A 13,704-nucleotide genomic window follows, 5' to 3' on the forward strand; every position below is an offset into this window, starting at 1 on the left:
CCACTAAGTTTTGGGTTTGGCTTTTTTAAATATAGTTTTTAAATTTTAGTTACAGGTTAACATACAGTGTTGGATCAGTTTCAGGTGTACAGTAGAGTGATTTAATATTTACATATGTCCCATTCTTAGATAGAAAAACTGAGACCCCTTGGGGTGCCAGGGTGGCTCAGTCAGTTGAACATCCAACTCTTGATTTTGGCTCAGGTCATGATCTCACAGTCATGAGATTGATCCCCATTGGGATTCTCCCTCTCTTTCTCTGTCTCTCCCCCACTCATTCTCTTTCTCTCTTGTTCTCTCTGTCTCTGTCTCTCCCTCTCTCTCTCAAAATAAATAAACACACAAAAAAAGAAAAATTGAGACCCAAAAGGGTAAAGTGGCTTCCTTCAAGTNCCTAAGCTGGGATTTTTCGACTCAGTGATCCTGCCTCCCAGTTTGAAAACATTCTTTTTTTATTAAAAATGTATATATTTAAGGTGTACGACATGTTGATTTGCTATACATATACATATTGAAATGATTACTATGGTCNGAGAACACCTGATATCTGCACTCTTGGCAAATTTCTGGGATACACACAGTATTATTAGTTATAGCCATCATGCTGTACATTAGCTCTCCAGCAGCTTTATACCCTTTGACCAATATCTCCCCATTTTTCTGAACCCCAAGCCCTAGTAACTGCAATTCTACCTTCTGCTTCGATGCATTTGACATTTTTTAGATTGCACAAAAAGTGAGATCATGCCATTTTTTTAAATCTCCGTATCTGGATTATTTCACTTAGCATAGTGTCCTCCAGGTCCATCCAGTGTTTGTTGCAAATGGCAAGATCCCTTTTTTAAGGTTGAATAATATTCCGTTGTGTATATATACCATGATTTCTTTTTCCATTCCTTGATTGACCCTTAGGCTGTTTCCTTATCGTGGCTATTGTGAATAACGCTGCAATAAACATGAGAGCACAGATATCTCTTCCAAGTACTAATTTCATATCCTTCCTGCTGACCAGTTTTAATACCTACTCTGTGAAAAGAATACAAAGTTTGAGACAGGAAAATTGTATTTCTGAGTTGGGTTTCCTATTAGATAGCTGTGTGGCATGGGCCAAATCTTTTGGGGGATCAGTAGCCTCAATTTCATAATTCCCCCACCACTCCATGAGAGATATTAAAATAATGAAATAAGAGCAAATGAAAAGCTATTAAGATAAATTTATTGTGTAAACCTAGCATTAAGCATGCTCATAGTTGGTTTCTTTTTCTTTGATTCTGTTTTGTCTTTCTCTCTTTTGCTTTCTCCCCATCTCCTGTTGAGTAGATTAATAGACTCCATGCCAGGCCGCTATGCAGACTATTGCAAGAAAGACTCTCAAGGTCATGCTTCGACTGGAAAACCTCACCCTGCACTTGCCTCCCCGTTGATCCCTTGGTAGAAGGCCCAATTCAAAGATCAATCCACATTCTTCTGAGGCAAAATAATTCCAACCTTCTTTTTCTTCTTTTGGTATTCCAAAGATCTGTCAACTCCTGTAAGAGTCATGGTAGATATTATTTTGTAGGTCATCCCAGTTTTCTTCACCACAAAATACAGAGATTTGGTATAATTAGAGCCCAGGGGGGTGAATAGGCCATGCTCCTGTCCTTTCTCCAGTGATTTTCATTCCTGTCTACTGGTTAAAGCTGTCTGATTGTGTGCACTTGTGGGCAGGGGCCAGGATTTAGGGTCAACGAGTATGAGATAAACATTTTCTAGGAGCTAAGGCTTCTTCTTCTTAAGGAACTTCTTTTATCCTGTACGGGGTCATTAATAAGTAGTTCACACCCAAGGAGTGAGTTATTCAGAAATTGATGCTGGATCAGTTTATATAGCAAAGTATAAAGTTGAGTTAGTTACATAAATCACTGAAGCCAAAGTAAGTGTGATCAGTTTTCTAGGTATTTTAGGCCAAAACATTCTAGAGGGACAACATAACCTTCATGTTCCATTGGTTTTGGTTTTTAAGTTGAATGGTCCCTTCCTTGTTCCAGGTTTGATGTGATTGATGGCCTCCTTGATAGTGGCAAGGATGGATGATTCTAGAATCAGTCAGACATCAGTTCAGATTTTGGTGCTGCCACTTGCAAGTTGTGTGACCTGGGGCAAGTCAGTTAATTTCTTAAGCCTTAGTTTCCCCATCAGCAAAATGAGTAAAAGCCAAGGAGACATAGAAGAGGACACTTATGGGGATGAGCACTGAGTGTTATGTGGAAACTAATTTGACAATAAACTATTTGTAAAAAAAATAAATAAATAAATAAAAGTGTTTTCACCCTCCCTGTGCTAAAANTGACTGTGAGATCATGACCTGAGCCAAAAATCAAGAGTTGAACGCCCAACCGACTGAGCCACCAAGTCGCCCCTTCAGTATACTTTTGACTGATGGGAAAGAAAGGATGGTTTAACTGTCTAAGCCTTCCCCTAACAAAACACACACCTCCTCTGATTTCTCTTCTTCCCCCATTCTACAGAGGGCACTTTCCCAGTTCTGTTTGTATCTATTGCTAATTTGTACATCACTGATTAGCTTAATCTGGTTTGTTTGGTGTGTGTGTACATAGGTTGATTGAAAAAAGATGGAATTTAGAGTCATCACTCACTAAGATTTGTTAGTGACTTCAGAAAAGTCCACTTCAGAGGTTTGTTACCTTCAAATGAAAAATGAAGTTCAAGATCTGCCTTACTTGATTGATAGAGTTGTTATGAGGCTCCTGTGTAATAATATGTGTGAAATCCCTTTATAAATTGTTAGCTAGGTGACTATAATTTAGGAATATGAGTTACAGTAATATTCAAGTCCCAGATTGTATGCTTCAGAAATCACATGTCTTGAAAGGTCCAGGTAATGGGCTGGAGCTGTTGGGGAATGGTCTGCAGAGAAAAAGTGTCTTTTCCTGAGACTTCAAAATCAGACAGGATTTTAGCAGGTGGAAAAGAGTGGGAGGAGGGGTGCAATCTTGGTGGCGGAATTAAAAATCAGCAGAGACTGGGGCGCCTGGGTGGCTTAGTCGGTTAAGCGTCCGACTTTCGCTTAGGTCATGATCTCGCAGTTCTTGGGTTCGAGCCCCGCGTCGGGCTCTGTGCTGACTGCCAGCTCAGAGCCTGGAGCCTGTTTCAGTCTGTGACTCCCTCTCTCTCTGACCCTCCCCTGCTCACGCTGTCTCTCTCTCTCTCTCTCTCTCTCTCTCTCCTAGAAATAAATAAAACATTAAAAAAAAAATCAGCAGAGACTTCATGTGTCAACTATACTTCAATTAAAAAAAAACAAGCAAGGACCCCAGAGGCCAGAACAAACATACAAGCACATACCAAGTGATATAAAACATGTGAGGGGGTAAAGTTACCAGGGTAGTTATAATATATGGTTTGTCTTCTGAAAGGACACCCTCCTTCTGGGCAAGTTAACACGTTATTCGCATGGTCTGTTAACTCCATCAAGGCAGGAGCCTTGCCCTTCTCTGATTTCTCTCTAGTACCCATTACAGTGCCTGGCACATCATAGGTGCTCAATAAATGCTCAACAAATGAAAAAACAGAGGGGTGGTCATGTCAGTTGCTCTTCTTGTCTGGCCGTTTTAATATTATCTAAATTCATCGGCTACTGAATTAGAAGCTATCTTTTAAAAATTTTTAATGTTTATTTTTGAGAAACAGTGAGAGAGTGAGACACACACAGAGAGAGAGAGAGAGAGAGAGAGAGAGAGAGAGAGAGAGAAGGTGAGTGGGGGAGGGGCAGAGAGATAGGGAGACACAGAATCTGAAGCAGGCTCCAGGCTCTGAGCTATCAGCACAAAGCCCAACACGAGGCTCGAACTTACTAACTGTGAGATTGTGACCTGAGCCAAAGTTGGGCGCGTAACCGACTGAGCTACCCAAGCACCCTGGGCATGTCTTTTAACTCCCTCTACACAGTACAGCCCCATCTTCTGTTCGTAGTTATGAAATTCTTTGCAATGATGTCAATACTTGATGTGGTTTTTCTCCACCCTGTCCCAGAAGACTCCTTACCCCCAGCAAACAATAAGGTGACCAGCAAGTCGTGTGAATACAACGGGACCACTTACCAACATGGTGAGCTGTTCGTGGCTGAAGGGCTCTTTCAGAACCGGCAACCCAATCAATGCACCCAGTGCAGCTGTTCGGTAAGACCCAGCATTTTAATGTCCCTGCTGGCCCCAACCCCAACACCCCAACAACCTTATACCTTCACATTGAGCCTACATCATAAGGTGTTTGAAGGGAAGATGGACTGCATTTAAATCCTAAGCCTCCCAGTCGATCCAGACTCTCTGATCTTCATCAACCCTGAACAACCCTGTCCTATGTTAAAGAAGTCAGACCCAGTCATATCCTGGTCTTGAAGCTTTATGACTCTTCAAGTGGACAAAGATGAGCTGATGGTCTTCATCTGTTCTACTTTTCATAATAGTCAAACCAGCAAAGCCTTCATCAGATGTACTCAACTATTTTTTTTACATTTATTTGTTTTTGAGAGAGAGATAGAGACAGAGTGTGAGCAGGGGAGGGGCAGAGAGAGAGGGAGACACAGAATCCGAGGCAGGCTTTAGGCTCTCAGCTGTCAGCACAGAGCCCAGTGCGGGGCTTGAACTCATGAACTGTGAGATTATGACCTGAGCCGAAGTCGGATGCTTAACCAACTGAGCTACCCAGGTGCCCCAAGACTCAACTATTTGAAGCTTTGGGGATGCTACGGGTAGAAGAGCCAGTGGCACCATCTAGGGCTGCTTGTCCAATTCACAAATAAACAGGGGTATCTCTTGGATCCCATCTCTTATATATTCTCCTAACCAGTTTGTCCCTGATACCCTACAATGAGAACTCTCTCAACAAAACATGATTATTCCTGTGACATTCCTTGTCAGAACTGTATATACCCTAGGAATAAAGTAAAACAGTTATATCTTCACGTAATCGTGCAATCCAGAGAATGTAATAGGTAGAACTAGAAAATGGAATAAAATGGCCATTTAACGTGAAGTGAGAGGAAATGAAGTTAGATGTAGAAACTTTTTTACCTGTAAGGGGCTTAAACACTGAATCGCCAAGGGACATACTAGAATCTCTTCCCCTAGAGATTTGTAGTAAAAATATGGTATCTCAGTAGTTTGGGAGAATTTGGTTGTGGCCTTGCCTTCCGAATGACTTTTCAGGGAGCCTTCTTGCCCCAGAATTAATGCCTCTAAGAATTAAGAGCAAGGTTTAAGAAAGGATGTTTGGAACCTAGAACTTTAGGGAGGTGGAATTAGACAGAACAGCAAGGAAATTTGGTTCTCTCCCTTGCCTTGTACTGAACTGAGCTGTCCATTCTGATCAGCCCGTGTAGTTTTGCATTTCCTCCCAGACAACTTGTCTCCATGGTTTGGAAAGTTATAAAAAGAGGGGGCTGTCATGCAAATCTGCCTTCCCTTAAGTCCCAGTGTCCAGCTGGGGCACGATGGGGACCAAGCGATACCTTGCAAAGAGAAAAGAAGAGCAACACCGTATTTGGGGCTTTGGCAGGGCCATGGCAGCTCTTGTACTGACTACCCTATACCATCTCAGACCAGGATCCCCAGCGAGGATTGCCAACCCTTCCATGACTTAGTCTCTGGCCTGGAGAAATAGTAAACGGGAAAAAAAAATAAAGCATAATCAAATCTCAGAAGTACCTAGAACTAACTATGGGAGGGGCATTGGGAAGGAGTACCACGTTTTAAGACCCTACTCATCCCGGGTCCCAAGCTAAGGAGACTTTACACTTATTCCCAGATCCTTCTGATCTTAAATTCTGTTTTTCCTTGGCAGGAGGGAAATGTGTACTGTGGTCTCAAGACTTGCCCCAAGTTAACCTGTGCATTCCCAGTCTCTGTTCCGGATTCCTGCTGCCGGGTTTGCAGAGGTAGGTACCCTGTATTCCAAGAAGTAGGGGTGTCCTAGCCCCCAGTGTCCTAGGAAAGGGAAATTTTCTATGGTAGCCTTCGTTTATAGTCAGGGGGTGTAGGNAGAACTGTGGGATCATGTCCTGAGCCAAAGTCAGATGCTTAACCAACTGAACCACCCAGGTGCCCCCCAGAAGCACTGATTTTAAGGGCAATCACCTGAAAGACACCACGCTGGAATGTGGCAAGAGAGAAGGAGTGGGCATCATCTATTGAGAAAATGTCTGTATCTCTTCTCCCTTAATCTCTTCTAGCTTTTACTGTGTTGTAAAACACAGGCCATTTCCATACACAGCCTTAAAAGGAAGAATGGGCCTTGCAAAGCATTGATGTGACCACTTTGAAGACTGTCCAGGGCAAATTTAGGTATATTTAAAACCCCACAGTCCAAAGGCAACAAACTCTGTAAAAACACAATCGAAGGCATCATCTTCTCAAATTATAGCCTCAATGGCATCGGTGTCTTCTGAAGCCAATTTTTTCTTATTTGGTTTCCATTTCTTTGATAATGGCACCATTTTTTTCCCTCTAGCTTCCTAAGATCAAGCATAATCATCTTTAATTTCTCCTTTATTGCCTCTTCTCAGATTACTAAATCTATCAGCAGTCTTCTATCTGTCTCCTTTCTGGCTCTCTCTAGCAGTATTCTAATTTTGTCTTCTTTCCTTCCATCTAATCAGCATATTTATTGAGCATCTACTTACTATATGCTCAGCCCTGTGCTAGAAGCTAGATACATATTGGTAAATACAGTAAACATACAGGGCAATGCTAGACTATATGGCATCTTTATGCAAATTTTAAAAAGAATCCTTTTACTTAAGATACCTTACTGTCATTTGTCAGAAAATCTTTGTGAATGTACCCCCTTCAACTGCAGCACATTTGTGCAGTACACACCCTCTACAACTATATGCAGCATACATAGCAGCAAAGGTATGTTGTTTGCTCTTGTGGAACTCACATTCTACCAAAGAAGACAAATCATAAGCAAACACGTAAATAAAAATCTAAATCTAAATATGTAAGTACCATGAAGAAAATAAACACAAGACTGAGGAGACAGCATTTACATTGAGTGGGTGGGAAGGCCTCTCTGAGGTGACATTTAAGCTCTCACTTGAAAGATGAAAAATAACCATCCATGCAAAGATCCTGGGGGAAGAGCACTGCAGGCAAAAAGAAAAGAAAATTCAAGGGCCTCAGGCAAGAAAGAGCTCAGAGCATTCAAGGAATCTGAGGAGCAGCGTAGCACAGTGATTGTAGTCAACTGGCCTGAGATGACGCTGAAGAACTGAAGGAACAGGAGTCAGATCACACAGGACTTTCAAGGCCATGGGAAGGAGTTTGGAGTTTAGTTTTTTTAAGTACATTGGGAGCCATTGGAAGGTTGTGAGCAGGGCATGACATGAACTAATTGGTGTCTTTAAAGATCTCATTGGCTGTTGTGTCCAGACTAGATTGGAGGGAGGCAACAAAGAAAGGGGAGAGGCGACAAAGAAGGCAAGTGGAATAGTCTCTCTAGTGTGAGAGGGCAGGTGCCTGGTGTAGGGACACAATATAGAGTAGTGGTTCAGACTGCAGCCTTTGGAACCAGGCTTCCTCGGTTCTAATCCTAGTCCTGCTACTAATTGCTCCCTGGATAATCCTGAGCAATGCATTCAGCCTTTCTAATAGTCTTTAAAGGGAGGAGAATGTGAGTACTGACTTCCAAATGGTTGTAAGGTTTAAATGAGATAATGCAGGAAAGGGACCTAGCACAGTGTCTTGCATATGGTGCAGACACAATAATGAGAAATGGACAAATTTGAAATGTACTTAACAGCATTGCTTCTTGACCATGGGCGCATATTGGAATTACCTTGATAAATTTGCATCCAGACTGGGGGTGGAGGGGAAGGTGATTCCAATGTGCAGCCAAGGTTGAGAACCACTGAGTTAGAGGGAGAAAATTATAGGATTTGCTGATAGGGGATGGGTAGTTGACTCCTATACATTACTGCTAGTTTAATCTTCCAAAAACATAACCTTAACCATACTACACCTCTACTCAAAAGCCTTTGTGCTGGGGAACCTGGCTGGCTCAGTCAGTAGAGCATGTGACTCTTGTTCTCGGGGTCATGAGTTCAAGCCCCACGTTAGGTGTAGAGCTTAGTTTAAAAAAAAAAAAAAGTAACCGGNCCGGCCCTTCTCCAGTAGCATTTATCACTTTGTTACCTTTTGTTTTTCATTATGTGTGCCCATGTCTTATCCGCCCTACCAATTATAAGCTCCTTAAAGTAGGAACTATTATTTCTGGTTCATCTTTTTTCCCCCTCACTGCTCTAGGGGGAGAGACACACACTAGCTTTGCAGTATTGCCAGAAAGTCATAGTTTGAATTAGATGCAACGAATGTATGATATTATTGTTGTGTTTCCTTCCTCTGAGTTACTGATGGACTGTGATAGGTAGTGCTGGCTATATATTGGCTCGTGATCAGTAGNTCCCCATCTCACTTCAAGACACCATAATATTTATTTTAGAAAGAAATGACTTTGTTCTGAGTACCAGTTATGTTCATCCCCTCTTTTTTTGAGGGAAGCACACAGAGAGAGGGAGAAATATGCAGAGCATGATATGGAGTCCAATGTGGGGCCTGATGTGGGACTTGATCCCACGACCTGACCTGAGCCAAAATCAAGAATTGGAGGCTGAGCCACCCAGGAGCCACCCAGGAGACCCTATATGTGCATCCCTTTTAATATGCTCTTTTTAGTGGTTCTCACAAGTTAGTATGGACTTAGTCATGGCCTGATTTGGTTTCTGCTTCAATAAGGCTCTGGATCTTTCTCTAGCAGTCTCTCCCAGTATGTGTGTCTGTATGTCAGTACAGCTATTACATTTAAGCCAGAAAAGGTGGGTATTTTGTTCCTCATCTCCCTGCCCATCTTTGCCCCAACCTGATTCTGCTCCAAAGGGGAAGAGAGTCCATACAGAGCAGAGTTATACATGTGGCTGCTAATATAACCATCTTGTTGCTCTGGTCCCCTCATCAGGCTGAGGTTATTTTGTTTGGGGCAAAGGGTACAATGACAAATCTAAACTGAAGGACAATCACAAAAGAAAGGAAACTGCCACAAGACATGATATTTTGCATCTGAGAGACAATGTGATGCAGATGATGTAGGCTGTGAAGCCAGAAGGAAACAGATTTGCTTTTACTCAGCTTCCACCTACTAGTGGTGTTTCCTCGGGCAAGCTGCTGGCCCACATACAGCCTCATTTTTTTTTTTTCAGCTCTGGGAATGGAGATACATAATATCTATCACCAATGGAAAGGCTGTAAAAATGAACTGAGATGACCTAGAGATCTGGTGGGGGGGGGAGACTTTTCTACAGAGTTACTGCTTAGTATGAGATAATTATTACATTGCATTTAATACTACTGTATTCATTGACTGGGGGTTCAGGTACAATTGCACCCTCTCCTCTGTGTCTGATAGTCTTGTCTCTTTATTTGCTTAATCTCTGTTCACAGAGTCCCCATCTGCTGAACACTTCTCTCATCACAATTTACACTTTTCTCATGTCCTCAGAAGCAACACATTAAAGCGAGGTATTACTGATCACATATTGTCCTTTCACACACCTGACAGTTCATGAAGTTCTTTCTCTGCCATCTCTTCTGCAGCCTAAATAAGCCATCCTCTTTCATCTTGCCCTATGAAGACTGAATCCTGCACTTTCATAAAATTGATGCCTTTTTCTCTGCGTTTAATTTCTTTACATCTTTCAGTTGTATATAATGTGATTGAATCTCCTTTGAAGTCCTCATTTTTGAAGCACCTCATTATTTTTTTTCTGTCGAAACACTGTGTTTTATAAAGGTATGTCTTGTATAAGCACATTACTCATGTGGCAGGGAATGCAGACACACTTCTCCCCTATGCTGACCACCCTAACTGCAGGCAAAATACTGCAAAAGAAATAACATTTTGTTTTTAAAAATTTTTTTAATGTTTTATTTATTTCTGAGAGGCAGACAGAGAGAGAGAGAGAGAGACAGCATGAGCAGGGGAGGATCAGAGAGAGGGAGAAACAGAATCTGAAGCAGGCTCCAGGCTCTGAGCTAGCTGTCAGCACAGAGCCCAACGCAGGGCTTGAACCCATGAACCGTGAGATCATGACCTGAGCCAAAGTCGGATGCTTAACCGACTGAGCCACCTAGGTGCCCCTAGAAATACCTTTTGAGTGCTGAACCTGGAAACTTTAATATAAAGGGCCCCCTTGAAACCGGCTCTCTGCACTGTCACCAAACACTAGCGTGTGCCTCTCTTCCTATGTCTGATAGTGACATCTGCGACAGATTGAATCTCAACCCCAGCCTCAGTTATTTAGACATGCCCCTGAGCCTACGACAGTGAGGAGAGCGTTGGCATGGGGCATGTCATTGCTGGCACTTGAGCAGACCTCATCTGGACTGGAAGTGGAGCACACCCAGCCACTGGAACCTTAAGAGAAACTTTATCAGAAGAAAAAAATCTCTTTGCAGATCGTACAACTGCCACATTCTGGGCAGGCAGGCCTCAAATCCAAACCCATCCCCAGTTTCTCTCTACCATTTATCATTACTGCTTCCTGTCTCCTGCCTACCTTGCCAAGTCAAAGGGGAAGGCTATGTACTTGGACTCTAGACAAGGGAGAGGTTTTTGGGGTAGGCTCTTGGCCACATCGAGAGCCAAGCCTGCATGGAAAGTGTACATTGGTAGTGCTTACTATGTGCCAGGTGGTGGTCTAAATGCTTATGTGTATAATACCCTGTGTAACCCTCACAACAGAGTGGGAACAGTTATTCTCCCCTTTGTATGGATGAGGAAACTGAGGCACAGAAGTTAAGCGATTGGCCCAAGGATCCGTGGTAGTAAGTGGCAGAGCTAGAATTTGAACCTTGTCGGCCTGGCTCTAGAGTCCCAAGTTCTTACACTACCTGGTGGGAGCCGTTCATAGAACAGTGACAAGGGACCTCTCCTGGTTCAAGGGAGTAGAGGGGCATAAAGAACATGCCTGCACATTGGCATACGTGGATAGTCCTAGGAGAGTAACCATACTACTCAGCTTTCCCCATCATGGCCTCAACCTACCCACTCCCAAACACAGGGGAACACTTCTTTTCCACCCCTCTCTCTTTATAGGCTTAAAGAATGTAAATATCTACCTTATTTCATCCGGCAGACATTTCTGGAGCAACTGCCAAGTACCAAGTGTGTGCTGGTGCTGGATATACAATGGGGAACAAAACGAACATGGAGCCTGCCCTTGCAGAGTTAAATGGGCAAGACAGCATTTAGCAAATAATGGCACAAGAAAATACAAAATTATAATTTGCCATATGCTACAAAGAAAGGTGTTGGAAAAGGCAGTAATTATGAGGGGTTGATCTAGTCAGGGAGATGAAGGAAGATGCCTAGGATTGTCTCTCTCCAGCCTCCACTCACACCATATTCCTCTTCACTGTCTGCACCCCAAGGTAAGGAAGGATTGACTCCAAAGTTAGGGACATAGCTAGTGGTGGTCTTACCCTCCCAGGATCCTCGACTTCTGATCCCACCACGAAACCAGCCATCTTGGGCTGTAGGAGTGTCAATAACTGTTCTCCCTCCACAGTACATGTGCATTATACTCTAGCCCAGGCTTTTCTTCTTACAGAACTATTGATGATGTTGGTCAGTGCCTACCATACCTTACCACATTCGCCAATGTGAGCCCTTCATATAGTTTTTATTTTTTATTTTTTTAAGTTTGCTTGTTTGTTTGTTTATTTATTTATTTTGAGGGAGAGAGAGATAAGGCAAGTGGGGAAAGGGCAGAGAGTGAGGGAAAGAGAGAATTCCAAGCAGGCTCTGCACTGGAATACTGGAATACAGGGCTCGCACCCACAAAACTGTAAGAGTCAGACACTTAACCGACTGAGTTACCCAGGCACCCCCTTCAGATTGTTTCTGAAGGTGCTCTTATAAAGCAATCTGACCCTTCCTTAACTCATCCTCGTTTCTCGGACACCAACACACACATCTTCTACTCTAGGCTGGCCGTTCTCTGTGTCCTAAAATATGCCATGTTCCTTCCCTCTTTCACTCCTGTTACATGCCTCTCTTAGCTCCTAACTTCCCACAAGCTTGAAATAGTTTCCCTCCTCTCTTCTATGAATTAGGATCCTACCCATCTTTCAAGAACCCAGCTAGAGGCACACCCCTTTCAAAGAACTCTACCTGATCACTCTAGTTATCATTGGCCCTCTTCTTGGACCACTTTCAGGGCTTAGTCTGGTTTGTAGAGTCCAGCATTTCAAAATATTTTCTTGGATTTTTCATCATTTCATGGGTCTTGGCTTCTTAACTGGAAAAGAACCACCTTCTTCCTCTGTTTCCCCGAGCATCGAATTAAGCATATCTTGTGGTGGATTTGTTAAAAAGGAAGAGAGCTACATATATGGAGAGCTCTTGACACCACTCCCCAAGTGCAATCCTATCTAGGGAGGCAAGAGAGATGGCTGAACTTAAAACTTACTTGATCCAAGCTCATTTATCCAACACATTTCCAAAGAGCCCAAGGAGAAAATAGAATCTCTTTTTATGAAGTTGAAGCATTCCTGCAAACTCCCTTGAGATAACTGAAACTGAAAGCAACTGTTTAAAAGCAATTTGTCAGTGCCCAAAACAACGGCCATTTTACATGAGACTCAATTTCTCTTTCCAGAAAAGCAGCAGAATCACACCTGAGACACCATCTTGGCTGGGACCCAGAAATCTTGAGGGAAGTGGTGTGAGATGTAGTTCAATTTTTTTTAACATCGCAGAAATCTACCCAAGTTGTCAAAGTTCACTAAGTCCACCAAAACTGGAAAAAATAACAGCACCTCCAAATATAGGTCCTCTAGTGTTGATTCTGGTTTAGTCCACATTTTCTACAAGAATGCTGTCATTTCCAGGTCACGATGATAGGAAGGAAGCATCGTTAACAAGACACACTTCTCAAGAGAATATTAATAAAAATAAAAATGAACTCAGTCCTTGATAATTTTCGAGTTGGTGTTCTCTCACCTAAACTTCAGTATGCATTAAAACACTCTGATCTTGGGGCACCTGGGTGGCTCAGTCAGTTGAGCGTCCAACTTCGGCTCATGGTTCATGGGTTCAAGCCCCACATCAGGCTCTGTGCTGACAGCTAGCTCAAAGCCTGGAGCCTGTTTCAGATTCTGCGTCTCCCTCTCTCTCTGCCCCTCCCCTGCTCATGCGGTCTCTCTCTCAGAAATAAAAACATTTAAAAAAATTTTTAAACACTCTGATCTTCGCAGAGCTACAGAAGAGTCTGATCACCATAATAAGCCCATTCTCAGGTGAACTGTTCAAGTTCATGAAGATAGGACCATCTTAGAGATCTCCCACCCTTCGCCTTGCTCGCTTCTTCCAGATCCCTGCTAGAAGCTTTCTTTTGCCATGGAAATTTCCTAGGTTGTGTTTGATTCTTTCTACATACTCTGTACTCAGAATTCATCTTTATGAGCTTACTGACACTCCCAGGACTCCCTCCCCTCTGCAGTCATTGTGTTCCTTCTTGGCATGTCTCTTATGTGTAGCATGTGTCTTCTTAGACTGAAAGCCATCTAGATAGTGGTTGTGACAGCAGTGACTTTCATACTGAGCTTGATGACAGTGCCGATTCCTAATTGGCCATGTGGAATAAAT

At 42.8% G+C, this 13,704-nt stretch overlaps 1 protein-coding gene across 2 annotated transcripts in view; it reads left to right on the plus strand.

Annotated features, from left to right (window-relative positions):
* The window catches only part of CHRDL1 (chordin like 1), a 125,674-nt gene that overhangs the window by 76,446 nt on the left and 35,524 nt on the right, over positions 1 to 13,704 (plus strand). Inside the window, exons 5-6 of one of the 2 annotated variants that reach the window (XM_077773725.1) lie at positions 4,036 to 4,181; positions 5,845 to 5,938. In XM_077773725.1, coding sequence (XP_077629851.1) covers positions 4,036 to 4,181; positions 5,845 to 5,938 — 240 coding nt within the window. The remainder of the gene's footprint in view (positions 1 to 4,035; positions 4,182 to 5,844; positions 5,939 to 13,704) is intronic. The other variant, XM_077773734.1, reaches the window with a different exon arrangement.

The sequence above is a fragment of the Crocuta crocuta genome, unplaced genomic scaffold, assembly GCF_008692635.1.
Source record: "Crocuta crocuta isolate KB4526 unplaced genomic scaffold, BGI_CrCroc_1.0 scaffold737, whole genome shotgun sequence".
In the NCBI taxonomy this organism is placed as follows: domain Eukaryota; kingdom Metazoa; phylum Chordata; class Mammalia; order Carnivora; family Hyaenidae; genus Crocuta; species Crocuta crocuta.